Genomic DNA, 22,061 nt, shown 5'->3' with positions numbered 1-22,061 from the left:
AGCCTCCCAGAGGCGAACACACATACGTTTGTTATCTGATTATGTTGTGTTTAGGAAGGAGGCGGAAAAATGAATTGAGCCAGGGTTCCCACAGACCATTGAGCAAATCATCAAAAATGAGCCATGCATGCGTGGTTAGCTTGATGATGACCTTGATGTGGAGCTACACGCACAGGGTCCACGCACCTGTCGCGAAGGCACAATTATGAAGGTCGGCGGGATGCGTGCAAACACTTGTTTTCCGGGCCGAAAAGAAGCACGTGGCCAGCTTAATTTTATTAATTTGAATCCATCACCAAGCTGGCGCAGCCTCTACTAGGAATCAAACCCCAGCGCTGGTGACGGCCGAGACTTTGACCGCTGTAGCACACACAAACACACACACACAAACACACACACACACAAACACACACACACACGTGTTCCCACTAACAAAAATAATACCTTCACACGATGCTTGGTGCTTTCTACATACATATTTAACTAATTCAAATGGTGCTATTTCATACACACAAGCAAATATTACCTAATCATTCTTAATTCCTCACTTGGTCAATGACTGTCATGAGGTCATTGGGTTAAAGCTGTGTCCAGTGAAAATGTATCTACTATTGGTAATTTGTCGCATCAGTAAATGCCACCTTTAGGATTTTTAGTCTTTGAGCTGATGTGTTATTATGAATTGTGTTGTTGCATTATTGGCATCATAATGTTATTGCTGTAACACTGCTTAAAAAACTTTTCAAAAAGTGCCCATATCCCCCCCACGTCTTCCAACTTATGCCTATGCTTCAGTGTATGAAAACATTTTTACTGGTGAATAAAAAAAGGACACACTCCCACACTTGAAAGCTTATCGGTTGCTGTTTCTTCCCCCGCTGCTCATATCTGTCACATCCTACATGTGGCGGATGTAAATAAGCTGAAGTAACTTTTAACTTCAAAACGAGAGGTGGGTGTTTCGCCTTTAAGAGTTAAGAAACTTGAAACCTTGTTTGCGCAACAATCAGTGCAGCTCACAGCCGCCAAAGTGTCTAGACTAGCACATGATGGTAGTCAGCCAATGGCTCCAGCGCTCTCCTCGGGGGCCCCGCGCGCGCGCGCGCGTGTGTGTGTGTGTGTGTGTGTCTGTGTGTGTGTGTGTGTGTGTGTGTGTGGAAGAGTGGGGGAAGAGAAAAAAAGAAAAAGAGAGAAACGCTGAAAGAAAGGGAGCTGTGCTGCAGTTTGGTTTAGATCTGAGTGGAGAAGCAGGAGCGCGACTCGGCCCCGGACTGATCCTCTCCGCGTCGCTTCCAGCCCCGCGTGGATATTTGTGGTTGGGCTCGTTCGCTCGCAGAAGTGCACAGACGCCTCGCGGGGACGACGAGGAGCCCGACCCGCGGTGCGTGTCCCCGGGATTGACCCTCGGCGCAGCGGCTCACGCTCGGCGCGCCGGTGCAGAGAGTGGACCCGCGCTCGTGAAAGGTCCCGGACCGGGTGTCGAGGTGCAGGCGGCCGCTTCTGGATTATGAGTCCGGGCGTACTGTGTTACCGTAGCGTGTATTCTGCTTGTTTGTGTTCCCTCGCGACGGACGTGTAAACGTGCCTGGATTATTAATCCCGCTGCGAGTCGCTCGGTCGTTCCGGTGTGATCGGCTCAATGAATGCATCCTGACCGGCCTGCTGCAGTGCGTTGGCCGTGCGCTTCCGTTGCCGTGGCCGCGAGACGAGCAGCCCCGAGTCTCATGTTGCGGCTCTGCCTCCAGGGCTCGTCGGTCGGCTGCGCGTGCACCGCACGGCGTCTCGCGGACATTGATGTGTTGCAACGACCGTCGAAGTGTCTGTAACATTCGGATATCTCCACACGAGTGACCGAGAAGAAAAAGACACATCTCGATTTCCAAGTTGTCGTATGTTCAGGACGAAACGCTCAGGTCTTGTGCGGCGACTCTGGAGAAGCCGTTTGATCCCAGATACAGAAGGGGAAGATGGAAATGGCAAAACTAGTGAGGGCTGTAGGGACGATCTGTTCGGCAACAACCCCGAGAAAATTCCCAAAACGGAGCTCGGACCGATGACCCCTAGCGGGTCTCTTGTGGGGCACGCGGGGGGCGTGTGCGCCCGGAGCCCCGCGGCGAGCGGCGGCCCCGGGGCCCCGGCGGACCGGGATGGGGCCGCGGTGTGCGCCCAGCAGCAGGGGAGCCCCCGCTCCGCGCAGGACAGCGAGTGCCGGACAGTGACGTGCTGCCTATTCAAAGACCGGGACCACCGCGAGCTTCGGGGTCCAGAGACGGCCCAGGGGACCACGGACCCGGGCTCGTGTCACTTCGCGCTGAGGGGCCTCGGACCTCGGAGGAGCGGCCCCCCCGAGCCGCAGGAGGCGATGCCCCGCGCGCTGTTGGATCAAGAACTGAAGTCGGCCACATACTCTCTTCTCAAAAGGCTAAAGGAGAAGGCGCTGGATACCTTAGTGGAGGCGGTGGAGTCCCGGGGAGGCATGCCCAGCGACTGTGTTATGATTTCCCGCACAGAGCTGAGGCTGGGTGGCCATGTGGCATCCCCACAGCTGCTCGTGTGTAAACTGTACCGCTGGTCTGACCTGCAGCACTCGGCCCAGCTCAAACCGCTCTGTGAGTGCAAGAGCTTTGGGGCCCCGGACAGTCCCATAGTGTGCTGCAACCCCTATCACTACAGCCGGCTCTGTGGGCCAGGTAAGAGCACCTGCCAGGACACACACACACACACACACACACACACACACACACACACACACACACACACTCTCTCTCTGTCTACAGGCCTGACTGGATGTTGTTCAGGTGTTCAATGAACGGTCAACTGGCCCCTGTGATGTTTGCTTTAACTCCAAAGTGTCTTTTCAGTTTTCATGCAGGATACCAAAGATACCACGTTCAATTAACACACACAGTAAATCCTACAGATGCAGCTTGCACCCGCATAACTATAAAGAGAAGCGTGGAAAAGGGCCATATTACATTGCAGAAATTACATTTTCAAGATTGTAAAAATACTAACAGCCGTGAAATATGCTCAGCCAGTCGTTCCCTGTCCCTCTTTTATTTGTCTGCTATTGTGTGGCTCACTTTTTTTTAACACAGAGTTAGAGAACGGCTGGTCATTTGATTAGATAGTTAATGATTACTAAAGGCCATCCTTACGGCAAGGTGAACAGTAAGTAATATGACAATGAGCTGAGGTTGATGAAACGTAACCGTGAGACTGCAGTTTTCTTGTTGAATCAGTTGTTGGTCCCTTTCGAGGATTATAGATGCCTAGGAAGTTGTAGTTGAACAGTTGGCTGCCACAGCAGAGAATCACTCACTCTGGCCCTTCAACGAAGAAGTATGTTGTTTTTTTTGTGCCGTCTTCACAGCTCTTCACTAACACCATGCAGTATATGACATCTGAATAAGTCAGCGCTTTCAGTGCAGTTGTCAATACAGCTGTTTTTACCTCTCTTGCTTGAAGGGTAATTAATTGCCAGTTAAGCCAATGCTCTCAACGGTATATGACATGTGTACAGCATGAATGTAAAGACACACTGCGATGTGGACATGGTTCCACACGCCAGTTTAGTTGGTGCTGTGGTGAGGGAACAAGCTTTGTTTCCAGCATCAATGAGCTATCTATGGCAGAACCTTCCTGACCTACATTAAACAGATTAAATTTTGGCAGGGGTCGGCCCTGTGAGTTGGCACACCTTAAACACTGGGCCACTCGACCCCGCTGACCTGATGACAACGCACGGTATCAAGTGCAAAGACGCAAGCATCAGTATTTCTGATTTCTCACTGGCACAGGAGGTGGATTTTCCATAACATCCAACGTGGAGCCAGCTGGCGGCGACGAGCGCATGGAACTCTCGATAAGTCCAGCAATATCGCAGCAAATGTGGGAAGCCGGTGTGTACAGTGTCCAACGCGATCAGATGTGATTATAAAGAGCTGCAAGTCGCTTGGTGTGAGCTGGTTTGAACATTGTGTTAGATAGAAAGAGTGTTTGATTTGTGGCCCTGCGAACGTGCATGTCAGGCTGTGCTGCGAGTGTTTCTTTCCACTAAAACTAGCAAGATGAATTATAAGGAGAGGGAGAGTAACACATACCCCATATTGGGACTAAGGCTTGTAGTACACATAGCTCACATGCGCTCATCCGTGGCCCAATAGAGCTGGTATTTCTTTCATGCTATTCAAGAAGGGGGGCTGTGAATCAAGACCTTAACCACTGGCTTTTTACATTGTTTGCACAAGGGAGAGCAAGTATGGAATCATATAAGAATAAAATTCAGTCCATGAAATAGATTCTAATTGTAAAGCATTTCAATCCGTTTGTCAACCCCTAACTCAAAACAAGTAGTGTTAAGAATTTTTAAACATAATTAAATCTGCTTTTGTTTCGTTTTTGAATAATTTGAAAGCAAACCCCAGGCATCAGTTTCATATCAGACTTTTTTAAAAACTAAAGTGGTTTATAATGTGTAGCAGAGAGCTTGGATTGGAGTGAACAAAAACTTTTTCCTTTTATTTAGCCAGGCATTATACTTTTCAAATGAGATCAGTTTCAAGTTGCGCTTTAAAAGCCCTTTTGTCCTAAGGAGGTCCCCTCATGCTATTTAGGTGAAGGAGTGGTGATAATATACAGTTTGCATACTACTGGCGCCAGACTGACTAGCTGTGTATCTGAGTGACTGAGTTCAGATCCTGGCAATTACTGCCGCCACTCTTAAAGGACCCGCTGCTATTATGCTTTTCTCCTTCCCCTTTTCCCTGTAGGCGAGGTCACAGTGTGCTCACAAAGTTTTCTTTCCTTTGTGCTGTACTTCTTGTGCAAGTTATTCTCTGCATTTCTCCTCTTTTTTTTATTAGATAAAGTTAAAGGCCTTGAAAGACAATGACATTAAAAAAGCCGAGAGATTGACTCAGATTTACTAAACGACTAACTAAAATTTGTGGTTAGTCTGTGGTTGTAGTAATGTCAGCTTCAGTTGAACAATATGTGCCTTAATAACAGCAACAAAGGTGCCGTTTTCTGTCGACTTTATTAGCTCTTTTTAACTAGATTCTGAACAAAGTGATTTGAGTTTGTGGTGCAGACACAAAGCCATAAGAGTCGAGACGTATCCTGCTGTCTACTCTGAAATGGATCTGTTGAGTCGCATGTTGAAGCTCCTATTGTGGCCGGTTGTGTCAAAGACTTCTGACAATGACTTAAAACAGAATATGCATTTTGTAAACAATGCTTGTTTAAGTCTGTGTAATTGTCATATGAAACACAAGTACTCTGGCGTCTTTATACGTACAAAGTGTGTTCTTGACAGTATAATTGCAGGATTTTTTTCTAAAAGTAAATTACAGTTACCTCACTGTTAAGCAGCCGCTGCATATTTACACCATTTTCAGAGGCAGTGTATCCAAACTGTTTTATTAATGTCACATAGATCTTCTAAGAACCCAGAACAGTTGATCAACTTTAACTATTACACATTATGAGGAGCAGTGTGTGTGTGTGTGTATATATTTATAAAACCAGTCTGATGTATATGGGGCCGCGAGTTCAAGCTGACTGTTTTGTGTTACAGAGTCACCCCCACCTCCTTATTCGAGGCTTTCCCCTAATGAAGAACACAAGCCACTGGGTAAGTGACAAACACACAGATGAACTCTGTGGCACCTGAATCAGGCCTCGTATTTCATCCTCAGTTTTTGAATTTGCCATTAATGTTTAATTCATATTTTTGACCATCAGAATTAAATTGCAAACGTCATGGCCGGTCCTTTGTTTAGGCTCTGATGTCAGAGAAACAGGCATACAAACAATGTGGTGAAACTGCATGGTAGCTTTGAGATGAGGCCTAGGTCAGCATGTGGCCTAATGTCAGCATGCCAGATCCAGATCCAGCGCCAGTGTGGGCAGTATGGTGTGGGCAGTATGTGCTGTGGGCTGCTAGGACTCTGAAACCTGGCTGCTAGCTGGTGCTGCAAGCCTGAGTACAGCTGAGGTTTCTGCTGGCATGTGGGGGGATGTCATCAGGTAACGCCTGTCAGTGAAGTTGCCAGCCCTATCCACAGCAAGATGAAGCCCAACATGGTGTTAATTTGTTTTTAATTTGATACCAAATATGAATCTTTTTCATTTTGAAATGAAGTCGTACTTAGAGGAAGCCGTTGTGTTCAGAGTTGCCGATGTTACTGTCAGGAAACAAAGGGCTAATTTCTGTTATATTCCCCACAGATCTGTCAGACTCCACATTGTCTTACACTGAAACCGAGGCAGCCAGCTCACCAAACATCACACCGGGGGAATTCTCAGGTGGGTGTGTTTCTCCAACCGTCGTCAGTCTCCATATAAGGAGTTTATATCCGAGATGTTTTAAGCTGATTTTAATGATTACCGAAAGTTTATCATCCCAGTGGAGCCAGTTACTACTGAAGTAGTTTGTTAAACAAGGTTTAAAGTGCTTGTACCTGTTTTAAGAGTGAGATCATTTATCATGCGTTGGCAAAACAGGTATGCTGTATAGTTTAGGGTGCTCAAATGCTGTCTGCAGTGGAGGTTGGCTTTGACATACAGTGCATATAAGTGAGTATGGGCTCTAATTATTTAATGATACTCTGGATATTTCTCTGAGCAGCTGTCCGAAGTAGTAGTGCTGGTTAAGTGGCAAATCAACTCAACTGAATGAAGGGTATTTGTGTTATTATTGAAAAATCACTTGAAAGGGTAGCTTCTACTTAACAATACATTTGAATGATTACTTCTCTGTTTGATCAAAACAGAATCATGACAATGAACATATACATCACATAAGACAAATGTTTATTTCTAAACAAAGAGTAGGTATTTGCATTTAACATCGAGCTTTAATTAAGAAGAATACAAATAAAAAAGCAACCAATGAACAACTGCTTTATTATGAAATAAAAAATTCTAACTTTGAAATGGTTGAATGAAGTAAAGGGAGGTGTGATTCTTTCAGAGTGTACTCTAAAAACAGTTCAGACCTGTTGAGTGTATCTCGGTGAATACGCAAACTTACAAGGGTAATTTCATTTGAGATGTTGTTCTTTATTCCGTCTCATTAAGGGCCATTATGAAGTCTGAGCTTTAAAGATAAAGGTTTCATTGTGAGCGTTGCAGAGGTTCAGCGGGGCGTGTGCACTGGCCACAGAGAGGGCCTCCCCTACTCTGTTTTCCTTTCAGAAATATTTGAGTGGGATCAAACTGTAATAAGATCCAAGCCCACTCAGAAACACACAAGCACACATAGCTGTGCACATGCATGTGCACAGACGATCACACGTACAAGTCCATCTAGCCTGGCTGCAGGGAGGGAGGGGTGGGTTCAGGGAAATGGAGTTGCTCCTATGAATGGGGCCACACCAGAGGAAGTGAGTAGAAACAGTCCTCTCCTCTGATTTGAAATGAAACACTCCTTTCTCATAGCAAAGAGTAAGCACGCTTCCCCCCTCCTGCTAGGGCCACAGCCAGCCCGCAAAGTATCATGTGGACGGAGAGTCAGAGCCCTCGATTTGGAGCTCTCTGTTTAAGGTTCTGCCATGGCTCTGAGGCCCGGACACTGACGAGTTGACATGGCTACCTGGCAGTGAAGTATTCAGTCGGCGAGGGCCCCCTCCTCCCCAGTACACATGCTGTCACCACCTCAGCATGGCCCGGCGACACTCCCTGAGTCAACAAATGAGGGGCTTGTCAGAGCCCGCACCACAATTCCTCAGAGACTGTGGTGAGGAGGGAGGATCTAGACATGCGAGGCTTTGGTTTCTTCCAACTGTGTTGCTGCCTGTACAGGCCAGGCCAGATCACTCTGCAGTGGCTGTGACACACTCAGCAACTTGGAACAGGGAAAGAGAATGACCAGTGCTTTGCAGGGTTTCAGTTTTCCGCGCTGCAAGTTAATTTGTGTAGTCAGTTTGTCTCCGATCATGTTGCATTTGGACTGTACAACGGTCGTTAGATTTTCAATACAGAATTGTGTCCAGGTTGAGTGAAGCAAAAACCTCAACATCTTGTTAGGGATGTCGATTCTCTACCAAGTATTTTACCTACTTTCTCAAGCATATTTCATCATAAAACCAAGAGCCCGAAGCCCTCTTCACAAAGTTTGCTTGTTTCTACTTCAACACGCAGGCCTGTAATGCATATTGTCAGGTGATCATTTGCTGAAGGTATTGCTGATCGAGAGGTGACTTTCCCTGTGAATCCCCCTTTAGCATGGGTAGAGAGAGTGTCAGTGTGTAACCAGAGTTGTATGGGATCCAGACTCCACCCCTCACGCAGGAACAAGTAAACCTCTTAAAAGCAAGTCTGTGGGGCACCGGGCGGGCGGGTGGGTCGGAGTCAAATAATCAACTACAGTCTGCAGCCCGGGGCTACAGAAATACCCACCGAGCATTCTTCTGCAACACACAATGGAAGAGAAACTGATCAGACCTGGTTGGTTTTGGTCGACGAGCTTGTTTTACCATTTCAGCAAGTGTTGGCAATATATATATATAATTTCATGGAAATGTGAAAAGTAGTTCTCCTTCAGCTTAACATCAGTTGGTACCATGTTAATATAGAATTTGCTTCAATTTGATTATTTTTATGGTGTTAAGTTAATGTTGGAGTTTAGATTTCTCTGCTCCCTCAGGCTGATCCTTGCAGTTGTTTAAGGTGCTAAAATGTTCTTACTCTTGCATTCTTAAAAAGCTTCCCCACGTGCACATTATTGTATTAATGTCTTCGCCTAATACTCATACCCTCAGTTACACAGACAGTTGGACCAGTCCCAATGATTTGTTTAAGCATTTGTGTGTCGCAGACAGCCGCACTTACGTCATGAGCGAGCCCAGCATTCGAGTATGTGCGTGCATGGTATACCTTAGTGCTGTGTGTGTGTGTGTGTGTGTGTGTGTGTGTGTGTGTGTGTGTGTGTGTGTGTGTGTGTGTGTGTGTGTGTGTGTGTGTGTGTGAGTGTGTGTGAGTGTGTGTGTGTGTGTGTGTGTGTGTGTGTGTGTGTGTGTGTGTGTGTGTGTGTGTGTGTGTGTGTGTGTGTGAGTGTGTGTGTGTGTGTGTGTGTGTGTGTGTGTGTGTGTGTGTGTGTGTGTGTGTGTGTGTGTGTGTGTGTGTGTGTGTGTGTGTGTGTGTGTGTGTGTGTGTGTGTGTGTGTGTGTGTGTGTGTGTGTGTGTGTGTGTGTGTGTGTGTGTGTGTGTGTGTGAGGGAATGTGTGAGGGAATGTGCCTTTTGCTGGTGCTGTGCTCACAGTCTGTCCACACACCTGTTTCCTCACAGGCTGGGCCTGGTCGTGTGGTCATCAGAGTGAAGCTCTTTGAAGCAGGTCTCATTGCTTCCTGTATGACTGTCTGTGGGGGTGTGTTCCCCCCCTAAACACTAACTTCATTATGTCAGTTACATTGGGGGGGCTCTTCTTCATTACAATGCTGCATTGGCCGGCTATTGCTCCCAATTTGAGGAGGCATGCCAAGATATTTTTGTGTTGCTGCTTTCATGCCACTCTGTGTAGTGATATTAACGGTATTTATACACAGTTGATGATACAGACCTTTCCTCTGTGCCTCGCTTAGGCTACATCCATACTACTACATTTTCATTTTAAAACAAACACCATCTCTCCACACAAGTTTTGTAGCTCTGTATAAGTTTTAATCCCCGTCCATAGTAGCACACCTGAAAATCTCCATCTCGTGACGTAGTAACCAGAAAGCATACTGTGTACTCTGCAGTTGGTTGCTTATGTACATAAAATATTGCGAACGAGAAAACAACAACAATGAAAAGTAAGACACCGGTTCTGTTCGTGGACCGACGACGAGGTGGAACTTTAAGTGTTTACAACGTTGTGCCTTCACTCCAGGTAGTCGAGTGGTGACTGATAGGAACCAATCAGGAAGCGAATGCAGGAGTGACTGCGTCGTCGTTTCCAATAATCTCAGTTTTTGCCCGGCCATACTACAACACAGCCCCAGGGTTTTCAAAATATAACAGGGCCAGCGGCGTTTCCAAACTTCTCTGATTTAATTGCTCAAAAACGGCAGTGGGTACTGTAGCAGTGATGCGTTTTAAAAACGAAAAAGTACTAATGTGGATGTAGCCTCAGACCAATGCCAGATCACAGCTGCAGTCTGCCTACATGTTAGTCATCAGAGGTTGTGTCCTCAAACACTGTGTGTCCACGCTGTGTACATGTTGGCGTGAGATGAGATCCCCTGTGTGAGTGAAGGGGCCAGAGGTCATGAAGATTGACCTGAGTAGGTGGGAGAGCTGTGAGGGAGTAGAGGAAGGTTACTAGACGTGGATTACACAGAGTGCTGTAGCGCTGACTGGAGGAAAGAGGGCATCACCAGGTAGTCAGGGTTCCCACACAGCAATCATACAGCGCTCCTCTTCTGTCTGCTGGCGAGTCTTCCCGAGGGAGGGCCAGCACTGTCTCTCCGTCTGTCTCTCCTGCAGACAGACTCTGTGGGTCCATTCTGTTATTGACTGATTCTTCCAGGCAGAACAATGCAGTTAGCAGATAGATGGAAAAGGACCTTATGCGAGTCGCACAGGGAAATCACAGTTTATGGAGGTGCTGCAACCATGAGAACACATTTGTGGAGCTGTTGTTTATACACTTTGACATCTGTTTCGTCCTTAGGGTTCTCGTATAAGTCCAGATGCACACTGACATACATTCACAAGCAAGGGCTGAGCAAATTAAATTGTGCAGTCAATACTAATCACAGCCTGCCTGTCTGTGTCAGGAAGAGGCCAGCGCTAAGCATCAAACCATTCGCTCTGTCGGTAATGCAGTCAGTGAAAATGCATGGAATAATTAGACGGTCCAATCAAGGCATGTGATGCTCCTCTTTGATTAAAGCAGATTGGACGGGACCTGTACTTGCTGATCTGAGTTTGAAGGCATGTGATTCCACTTCTGCTAAGCACCGATTAAATAGCATATCTACTGTACATATCTGAAAATACTTGGGATAGATTGTACCTCTAATTTGCTGTGAAATATCACATTGTGGTTCTCCATGTGAGAACATCTATTCAGTTTGTTGCAGGGGCCCTGACTATTTCATGAATGTATCTATTTCATCTCTTCTGGGTGTTAGTGTGATGCTGAGGGACATGAAGTAGGCGGCACCATGATTCATTTTGTGACTCAGGAACCATTATATTCAGCTGAATGTTAATAGTGGCCACGCTGTATCATTTGTGCATAACTTCATAACGTAATGTGTTGAGTATGCGCAGTATCTCTTTTCCGCTGTGCGGACATGCTTTCTTGACGTTGCGGCTGTATTCTGACTCAGGCAGAGTTTTGATCTGATGCAGTGACAACTTCATCAGCATGTAAGCAATGTCCCCCTCTCCACCCAGAGGCACGATCCCCCTCCCCTGTCCCACAGACCCCAGAGTGATGCAGACTGGGTTCATCTCCCCCTGCAGCCTGGCACATGGCCTCAGGTTTCCACCGCAGCCCTGAGTCTTCCCAGCGCCTGGCCGCCCACACTCCCTCAGGAGCCCCAATGCTCCAGGATACGGGATGTGGAAATAATGTGACTCGAGTGCTTCCACCCTGCCTCCCGAAATCAGGTTTTGCGGATTGTTTATTTGAGGGGAAGGAGGCCTCAGACAAACATCCTGTTTTAAAAAGCTGCCTGGGTTTTGTAGCAGTGCAGGGCGGTGAATTGCCCCTTTGACAGCGGGGGGAGACTGAGGAATGTTGAAGAGAAGGCCAGCATCTCGGGGGACGTGAGGGGGCTCTCCTCACCCGTTTGTCATGTCCAGTTTGCCGAGTCCATTTTAAGGGCGGAGGGTTATAGCCTGACATCCTGAAGGGTCTTGTGCTGTGGTGGTGCAGAGCCTGTACCCACAGTCCTCGTCTCAAGTATCCGTTCCTGTCCTGGGAGGCTGGCTTCCATTTCCCCTTACGTAACATGCATTCACATAGAAAGAAATGCCATTGATAAGAGCGATAAGGCCATTTTTCATTTTCCCTTTCTCAGCATTGTTAGATTGTGTGGTGTTAGGAATCCACTTTGAACTTTTTCTGGCAGGGATTATGACATTGAAGATCCTCAGCAGAGTCCTGCACAATTTATGTGACGCATTTGGTCCTTAATAATACGGATTACACCGCGGGGTCAGTAAGTATCTGTGTGTACGTGATTGCTATTTGTGAAGTTAGGTTTGCTTCCCTTTTGTCTGCAGCAGTTTTCCAGGTTTCTGGGTTTTGAGTGAGCCAAATTAAGATTTACAGCGTTCACAACAAGCCTTACTTTAGGTTTGTTGGGATCATTCACCATAGTGTGGGCTGTCTCTGCAAAGGAGGTTTGCACTTTACACAATCTCATATTGTCAAATAGACTGAGAGGAGGGAGTGTAGTTGTCAATGTGTTTAGATTCTTTTCTTTAAGACTAAATTTGCTCTTACGTGTGACTTTTCCATCAGAACTAGTTCCTAGACGTGGTGAGGTAAGGTGACCTCTGTGTGCGGCGTGAAAGTAGTGCTAATCTCAAGCAGAAAGGCCTGAAACTCCTTACATGTCAACAGAAACCAACCTGCTGAGCTGCTAATATTTATCTGTGTCTGCTTGGCAAACCCTCGTGGTGCCAGTGCTGCAGGGTGTTTGACTAACTTCTGAAGGGCTCAAGATTAATAAAGATTAATGGACAGCCTCATACGTGACCGTGTGAGTGAGTGCTCACCGAGGATAAGTTGGACTGTGTTTCATTTTTGGGACTTGCCACACCGATAGAAAACACAGCCAGTAGAAATAACAGGAGGTGTACTTGGGCTGTAACTTTTTTTTTTTTTTGCCCCATATTCTACCTTAGCAAACAAAGTGAGTGAGCTCATCTCGTGGAGGGCTGCTGTTGCCGTCTTCTCCCTCTTCACACCACAGCACAGCTCCAGCCTCCACCAATAGCTCCATTCATTCGGCTCAGGGCACAGGGTTACAGCAACAAATAAAGCGCGTGCAATGCCATTAAAAATGTATGGAATGTCCAACTGTTAGTTTAGTGTTTTAGTGTGCCTCCTCTCAAGACCAAGAGGGGGAACAATACTCCATTTGAGCTCGCCACTGTAAAACGTGCTCGCCTTGCACAGCCTGGCAAAGAGTAGTGAAGGAGATGCCAGTTGTGGATGGTGTTCTTTATTTTCTGACTGTTTTACCCACAATTATAAATCCAGACACTGGCCTTGGCCTGGGCTATGCTCTAGGCCTGTGGTTTGATTGCTGGTGAAAATAGATTTAAGATTTTTTTTTTTTTTTCTTTCTCCCCCTTTCTCCCCAGAGGAGCATTGACAGTTGTGCCTGAACCTTTGGTTGACAGTATTTTTAAAACTCAGAATAGCCAGTGCATTCTTTGAGCCTCCAGAAAGCTGCGTGTGGATTAACTGTAGGGGCCCATGTCATTCGACATCTCTACACAAGCCTTTTACAGCCAGAGGGGAAGGAGAGGAGCTCATTGTGGATGGATGAACAGTAAACTCCCTGCGTATCGAGGCCTGGTTCATTTTCTCTCCACTCTACACGTGTAAACTGAGAGACAGTTTCTCTGTCCTTATCTTGAACTTGATCTGCTGCAGCTATATCTTCATTCCAACTCCCTTGTCCTAACATGGGGCAAGTATGATAGACATCATTTGCCTTTGATTTTTCTCCAAAATGCTGACGCCTTTTAAATCTTTGTGGAAAACTTTTATTTTGACTGATGTTCTCGCAAATCACCTCTGATAATGTATTGTTTACAGTGGCTTAGCTCACTTTTCACACAAAAGTATTTTACTTCCTGGCCATGTACAGGTACTGCCTGTATGTACAAGTACTGCATGTATGTCCTCAGGTTGTTCACAAAGTACAACTTGACAAAGCAAATGATACTCTTGGACCAGGCTTTTGCAAGTAGTCATTACAAGTCGTAAACATGCTTATGTGAAGATTGTCATTGATTGTGTTCACCAGGGGAAATTATATTTACTCTTGTAGTGTGTGTCTTACTTATCTTCAATGTGTTTGTATTTCTGAAGGGCTGGCTGTGCGGCTCAGTACGTGCAGTCAGGCTGTCGCATTTCAGGGTACGGTTTAGATTAGAGGCCTGGCTGTAGCTCACCCCTCTTCCTCTCTCTGTGACTGCCAGCACATAATTTACTTAATGAAATCCTGCCATTCCCTTTAGCCTCAAGATTTTTTGCAGATGTTGACAGGGAAGGACTTTGTGAATTATTGGAAATGTTCACTCCTGCATTTTTAATGAATGTCTTGCTTGTTGTGAACAGGCAGACTTGTCGGAGATGAGGGAAGCAGTTGTCTTTGTTTGGGGCGCGGGTGTCTGGATGCCCGTGGTGGTGCAGTGTGCGTTACAGCCCAGCAAGTGTTGTGATTGAAACAGAAACTCTGGTGCCACATTATCCTGACAGAACACATTCTCCTCACAGACTCTGATCCACTGGGTCGATCAATAGGAAACCATTGTTTGAACGGCAACTCTGTCCATCATAGCTGCTCCACCTCCCAGCCTGGTGGAAACCAAATACCCGCCTTTCGCCTTAAATTAGTCAGACTAATATAAGTTGTAATAATAGAGTTCCTTGTTATTGTTCATTTGAAACCAAGCCTTCAATGTAGCTTGAATGTATAGGCCAGCTAAAGTGTAGGTCTTGCTTTTCCCAGAAGAGAAGTGTGTCAACTCTGGTGAAAAGTATGAATTAAATAAAAGAATAGTCTAAAGTTTGTATGTTAAAGTTTTAGACCACACAATCGACACTTCCTCTCACGTGCTTTTGCTGAGCCTCTTTCACCAATCGAGACGACTGAAGGCAGAGAAAGAAGGCAACCTCCTTTCTGCACCCCAACCCCCCACAGTCCTAACCAGAGTAGGAAGTTAGGAGGCACAGCGAGCGGAGGGAGGGGGGTTTCAGGAATGTGCAGGGTCTCCTCCACTCAAATGCTCCAGCCTACTTGGCTCGAACCTCCGCCGCACACTTACAAACAAATACACTTGTACGTGCGCACACACACACGCACACACACAAACAGATAGGTTGTATGAGGGGGTGAAAGGGCACAGCCACCCAGCAGGATGTTCACTGAGTGTTTGGCTTTCGGCGCTCTCGCAGACTCCGCCGGCCTTCAGCGCTGCCTGTGGATATGACATCCACAAACATCCCCCACAGTTCTCACTGAGCTTTTACATGCCCTGAAGGACTCTCGTAACTTAAGGCCTCACATGCATTGCCGCCATCACTTGTGCTCTGTGTCTCTGACACATTGCAGAGCTTTGGAGGAAACTTGGAGGGAAATGAGCAGCACATTCTCTTCCCCTCCAAAAAAAAGAAAAAAATAGAGCCCTCTCCCTCAAACCGGTGGCCTCTCTTACTCACGCACCCAGACGGCTCCTCCATAGTAGCCTCCTTAGCTTCCTGTGCTTTTTACACCCTCTGTTGTTTATTGATTTAATTTATGGATTCTGTTATCTGTTATCAAGGGAACAGCACTTCTCCTCCCTCATGGGGTCATCCCTAAACAGAAACAGAGGGAAAGTGGAGAGGAAGTGGATGACAATGTAAAGCTTTTCCATTGTGACCCGCCAGGCTTAGTGACTGGATTCAGTTTCTCGGCTCCCACAGTGTTTTCTCCAAGCACATCTCCCTCTCTCGCTCTCCTTCTCTCTCTCGGCAGAGAAAGGCCAGACCTCAGGGAGAAAAAATCCATAGACACATAAGATTAGCTCCAGTTAGCGTGTCTGCCTGATAAAGCCGACTTTGATGGCAGCGATAGCCCAGACGCCAGCCTGGTGTGGCCTGCTAAGGGGTTACTGTCCGTCTGTAGGAACCTTTGTCTACAAAATGAAAGCCACATCATACTCTGGTATTAGGAGGAGTTTTCCACATTGTAATTTCAGTTGAGAAAAAGAGTCAGATCTAAGAAATTAAAAAAAAAACGTGGGCACAGTTCTCTCAGTTACTACATTGGCTTGCCGGATGTAAACTGTGTAATCATATAAACCTGCCATGGGACAACTATTCCCCCTTCTGCTCCCAGCCTGGTAGCATTAACCTGTGAGCTTGCTTCCTTCACACGGGCAAAGGAAAGTTTTTCACAAAGATGGGGACTGTGCTATTACACAGTCAACCTACCTCGTGTACTATTTTTTGTGGCGGTGCTTTCTTTACGGGGACTAAGCCATTTTACCGACAGCGCACGCCGCGCCACAGGTAGATGATCCACCGAAATAAGTTCCGCCTCCACGCTGTTTTGCAGGGCCACCATTGCTGCGTCCTGCTTTGTGTAAAGAAATACAAACCTGCTCCCCCCCTAAAGCAGAATGATATTGGGTGCAGTCAGACCATTCTCCAGCGCTGACACAGCGCTGTGGAGATAGGTCTGGCTATGCGAGACTTGTTCATTGGTAGAGTCTAATAGCTGGAGGGGAATCTAATCCTTGGCACAGGATGAGAGGCTGCTGCTCCCCCTCCTCTCCTTGCTGCTCTCCTCCCCTCAACTGTGCTGCTTAAAGGGACTGGAAACAGTGTTTTTCTTTCTTTCTTTCTTTCTTTCTTTCCTTCTCAGCAAAGTTGTGGAGGAATGAGTTCATCTCTGCTCCCCGCTCTGGATTAGGAGAGATGAAGTATAATGGATGTGGCCCCAGAGCTTGGTGGGGAAATGTTAGCACGGAGGGGAAGCTGTTGTTTGTCTGCCTGTCCCTGACACTCGGCCTCCCATTCATCTCACTCCAAGGCTGCGGAGCTGTGTTTACCCCGGGGCAGCTCTTTTCTCCCTCTCCCCCTGCCCTTTCCCCCCCCCTGCTTTTCATGCTGTCTTTAAAAGCATTACTGGATGATCATCAAGGATTGCCATTGAAATTTTCAAGCCCCCATTTTTGTGTACTTAGTAGTAACTACCCAGACCTGCCCTCGGGTAAAAGGAACTCATAGCAGGGTGATCTCAATTTTCCATATGTAAACCTGTGGAAAAGGCCTGGGCAAGTTGTGGTGAACATTGGCATGTTTAAGGCGTCTGTCAAAGACATGCTGGTCATGATAGAGGGGGACAATTGTAGAATTGTAATGGATTCTTTTTTAACTAAAGTATGACTATTTAAGTAAAGGATCTGAACCATTGACCATCTTCACGCGGTCACACTTTTCATGCAGAAAAATGATGTTACGCCTGGACCACTTGTTGCTAACATTTCAATTCATTTTGCTTTCCGAGTTGCTGTGAACTGACATAAGAGAGAAACTATCTTCGTCATATTCCTAGAACATTCGTAGCCACTTCATTCTGCCTATTTCCTGTTGGCCATGGAAGCCTTTAGTCTAAATAGAAACTGGTGCTGCGAGACTGGTTATGTAAGGCCCTGCGCTGCATCGCATTGCCTATGGCTGCAGGAAGAGGAAGTGGAGCCGCCATGTTGTGGCTGCATCCATTGACTCTGAGACTGACACTAAGAGAAGAGGCTTTTGAGAATAAAATAACAATAATAACACACGCTACTATTCTAATGGGTAAACGGAGCTGTTAAAAGGTGGCAGGGTTAAATGGATGCAGAGCACCAGTAATTGCTCCCAGCCCATAGTGGCTCCGCCCTGAACAGACCCTCTGACAGCCCAACATGGAGCTGGGTGTATATAAGCTTCGGTCAGAAGGAGGGAGACGCACGCCCTCCCATTTCCTCGTGTCTAACGCTAAGGTTTTGGCCTTAGCCTTGGCCCAATCTGTGTCAGTTTCTGGTCATATTCTGTAAATCAAACATGACCTCATACTCTCTTCATATCCATCAGATAACATCCAAACATGGCTGAAGAATCTATGCGTCCCTAAAAAGCTCGAAGACTGAACACTTGAAGAAGGGCGAGCAGAAGCCGGCTTGAGTCATTAGTCACCGTGGGGATATTGTCCAAACAGTCTTGAACCATTGATGGTTGCTCTGCTCTGTAAAACAGATCCTAATGACTTCTTCTGTCAGAGCACTCACCTCGCAGTGCCCCCACCTAGACAAAACACACAAGTTCAGGATGAAAACACAAACTTGCCGGCTGATTTTTTTCCCCCTCATCCAAGCGGACACACGTGCGCAGAGGCACACGTAGACGCTGAACAGAACAGAACGGCAGGAAAAGGCCTGGCTCGTAGTGTGCTCATTGTCCTCCATCAGGCTCGGGCTTAACATTAGATACATTTCTAACCTTTGTTCTGCTCACTCCTCTTCCTGGTCCTCGCCGCCTTGCTGGCTACCTTCGTTCCAGGCTACGTGTGAAAACTAGATACCGTTGACCGAATTGTTTTTACTTTATTCTTCCCATCCAAACAGGACGAGACGGTGGCCATTTGGTCTTTTGTGTCTGTGTGCACAGTTTCAAAGTGAGTTTACCTTGATGTGTGGGCTCCATTTGATTTGAGACAATAGCGGGTCGTAAACAAGTTGAGGCTGAGTTCTTTGTGCGGCCGAGCCACGCTGCAGTAAATGCTCAGCTCACAGTGGAGGAGCTGGAGTGTGGAATTCACTAATGGCACATGCATGTTGGGGCCCCTGAAGAGAGGGGGTCATTTCAGCCATCAGTGTGTGCGCAAACACACAGAGAGTCTGTCTGCAGCTTCCCCACACCCCCACACATTCTCACTCACTCACTCACTCACTCACTCTTTTCTTCCCCCTCCACAACACAGAGAGCGTGGAACCAGCAGGCACTTTGTCTGTGCAGGTCTGGTCAACGTTTTTGCTAATCTTTGAATAAACTCCACTAGTGTGGGTCACTCAGCAGAAAGGTTTGGTTGGGTGGGAGGTGAGTGAGACATTTTGTTGCTGTGTGGATCTGCGACGCTCCACCTTAAAGGCGTTTGTTAATGGGGCGGGCGGTCATTAAGCCCTGAGAGCAGAGAGACTGAAAGGAATGGGGCCACAGGCCCAGGCTTTAAATCCTCTGTGCCAATAGACTCTCTGAAGCAAAATAATGGCATCACTCTGTGTGTGAGTTAATGGGAGCTGATAGCATGAAGGCAGGGGGGTCAGCGGGTCACGGGCTTGTGCTAAGTTGTCAGGGAGCTGAATGCCGTCCCTGGGCCCACAGCAGGGGGAAGAGCTGGGTGGAGGGGGAGGGGGACCCCCTGCCTGGCCCTCTGCCGTCACCCCCACTCTTGTGGAATGTGAAGAAGAGGAGAAAGAGGCACCCTCATTCTCCAGGAGGAACGGGTGAAGAGACGGATGTGAGATCATGGAACTCTGGACTTTTTCTTCCTCGTCCACCCGTCATACGGCAGATCTTATGAGCAGTATGAATGTATGACAGCTATGAGCAGTTGGACTGAAGCAGCCTCTGTGAGCAGTCGGCAGTGGAGTGTGTCTGTCCAGTATGGTGAAGATAGAAGTCTACCTAGGGAGCAGTAACTCACTTTGGAGTGCGGGGGGCTGTCACTGAGAAGAGTTCACAGACTGCAACCATGAAAATGAATTAACAAGCTCATTTACTGCCTAGAGGTTTAGGAATGAGATGCCAACTTTGTCCCACTGTAAAAAAAAACACACAAAAAACGGAGGGTTCATTATAAATGTGTACAGTTCAAGTTGTACAGTAAGTACATTATCAGCCTAGCACACTACTGCAAAGACTCATTTGTTTTATTTCAATCTAAACTCAGAGTTTAGTCCTCAATAAATTTGAATCAAAATGAATATATTTTGAAGGTGCATGTGTGCGCAGCAAAGACGGTGTCTGTTGTGTCTGGTGGTCAGTGGTCAGTGTGTGATCATTACTGTGCCCTCTTGAGGCAGAGCAGGGAAGTGCAGGTCTTCAGGTTGACCTCGCTACACCCTCCACCGCCAGGATATGTATAGAATGCCGTGTGTGTGTGTGTGTGTGTGTGTGTGTGTGTGTGTGTGTGTGTGTGTGTGTGTGTGTGTGTGTGTGTGTGTGTGTGTGTGTGTGTGTGTGTGTGTGTGTGTGTGTGTGTGTGTGTGTGTGTGTGTGTGTGTGTGTGTTAGACGGATGTGCATGCGGTGGTATTTATACAAGGCTTAGATTTCAATACAGTGCCTCTGTCTGTATTTATAGTTTGGCCATCTGCTCTGAACAATAAAAAGAGATAGTTAATCCCTTAAAACTCAAGCCTTCCTTTTTACTAGCCCTGTTTGCTTTTGTTTATGTTTTGTTTAACGGCTCACGCTCTCTCTCCCTGTCTGTCTCTTCTAGATGCCAGTATGTCGCCTGATGCCCCGAAGCAGAGCCACTGGTGTAACGTGGCGTACTGGGAGCACCGCACACGCGTGGGTCGCCTCTACACAGTGTACCAGCACTCTGTCAGCATCTTCTACGATCTACCTCAGGGCACGGGCTTCTGCCTGGGCCAGCTCAACCTGGAACACCGGAGCAGCACCGTTCAGCGCACACGAGGCAAAATCGGCTACGGCATCCTCCTCAGCAAAGAGCCGGACGGCGTGTGGGCGTACAACCGCAGCGAGCACCCAATCTTCGTCAACTCCCCCACTCTGGACATGCCTAGCAGCAGAACTCTGGTGGTGCGAAAGGTGATGCCAGGCTACTCCATCAAGGTATTTGACTATGAGCGCTCGAGCCTCCTGAGGCACACCACCGAGGCTGACCTCCTGGACGGACCCTTTGACCCCAACAGTGTGCGCATCAGCTTTGCTAAGGGCTGGGGCCCCTGCTACTCAAGACAGTTCATCACCTCCTGCCCCTGCTGGCTGGAGATCCTCCTCAACAACCATAGATAACACAGATGGACCCCACAAACTATCCCAAATATCATCTACCTAGATTTAATATAAAGTTTTATATATTATATGAAATATATATTATACTTGTAAATACGGAGTCATTTTTACAATGTAATTATTTATGTATGGTGCAATGTGTATATGGACAAGAGGAAAAAAAATGGAAAATGCACTTTGGCTTATATATATTATATATATAAATATATATAAAGATAAAGAATCTTTCAATACCAACGTGAGAAATTATACAGCAAAATTAGGATGAGCCTGGATTTGGTGTATAGTTTTCATATACTATTAATATCCAGACAAAAAGCTAACACCATTCACACATTGATAATAAAGTATTCGCATAATAATATGTTGTTTGGTCTGTATCATTAGCACTCGCACATTCAACATTTCACTCGTATTTATTTTGGTTGTAAACAAACAAGTGTATTGATATTCTGAGGACAGCAGTATACTGAAACTGACCTGTTACCGACCATCACAAATCACAGTACACCACCGTGTGTTATACTGAAATAAAGTGTTCTTGTGTGGCCTTTGAAAATGAGGACAGAGTTGAGATCCCCCTTTCCCGCCTAGTGAGGGAGCAGATGATATAAAAATGTAGAGTTGGATTTGTCCTCAACTTACATTTAACTTTGAAAAAGATCCAAGCTGTCATTTGACTGTTCAATCAAGTGAGTATTGTGAAGAGTGGGAGTGATATCCGTACTAGGTATTGGTATAGATGAGTAAATGAAAAGACCTTTGCAGATAACTGATGTTTGTATTTCAGTAGCATCTATGGTCTCAAGCTCACAACTGATCCACGTGTCCTTGAGGTCCTGAGGAGCCCGAGTAATGAGAGGAGAGGAGATGCAGTAGGAGAAGACAGTGTAGGGTGAAAGGATGAAACTACTCCAGTTGAGCAGTCGGGTCCATCCTTCCAAAGGTGTACATAATTCAGCACATCATCGCCGGTCCCGGGCCTCCGCAGCCAGCGTGCCTGACAATGGATGTTGTTATAACTAAGCAGGGATGCGGCACCATGAAACCGGCTCAGTGATACTGGAATGTATGCAGAGAAACCAAGAAGTTTTACAAGCCTACTGGAATCTTAAAAACTACAGCCAAGGTGGATGTGGTTTAGCTGGCTTCCTTCGTAATTGCTGGTGTTGGGTTGTCATATTGGCGGTGGTGGTGGTAGTGAGGAGGGGTGGGGGAGTGCTGAGGTCTCTGCCAGCATTCAGCAATAGAAGCATTCAGCAACACACTCATTCTGGTTCAATGAGCGCTGAACTGTGCTGTTACAAGG

General features: G+C 46.7%; 1 protein-coding gene across 1 annotated transcript; it reads left to right on the top strand.

Annotated features, from left to right (window-relative positions):
• Positions 1-1,099: 1,099 nt before the first annotated feature.
• smad6b (SMAD family member 6b) lies at positions 1,100-21,114 on the top strand. The gene is made up of 4 exons (XM_035641729.2): positions 1,100-2,690; positions 5,579-5,635; positions 6,232-6,309; positions 20,211-21,114. The coding sequence occupies exons 1-4, from the start codon at positions 1,892-1,894 to the stop codon at positions 20,750-20,752; spliced, it is 1,476 nt and encodes a 491-aa protein (XP_035497622.1). The 5' UTR covers positions 1,100-1,891; the 3' UTR covers positions 20,753-21,114.
• Positions 21,115-22,061: the final 947 nt, after the last annotated feature.

This window comes from Scophthalmus maximus, chromosome 7 (genome assembly GCF_022379125.1).
Source record: "Scophthalmus maximus strain ysfricsl-2021 chromosome 7, ASM2237912v1, whole genome shotgun sequence".
Taxonomy (NCBI): domain Eukaryota; kingdom Metazoa; phylum Chordata; class Actinopteri; order Pleuronectiformes; family Scophthalmidae; genus Scophthalmus; species Scophthalmus maximus.
The sequence above is the reverse complement of the archived record's forward strand: the minus strand, read 5'-3'. Positions and strand labels throughout refer to the sequence as shown.

Bases quoted from the DNA above. Each gene is read 5' to 3' on its own strand.
- smad6b (XM_035641729.2), top strand. From the start codon at position 1,892: ATGTTCAGGACGAAACGCTCAGGTCTTGTGCGGCGACTCTGGAGAAGC. The intron at 5,636-6,231 runs GTAAGTGACAAA...TATTCCCCACAG, and splicing joins TGAAGAACACAAGCCACTGG to ATCTGTCAGACTCCACATTG. The intron at 6,310-20,210 runs GTGGGTGTGTTT...TGTCTCTTCTAG, and splicing joins CACACCGGGGGAATTCTCAG to ATGCCAGTATGTCGCCTGAT.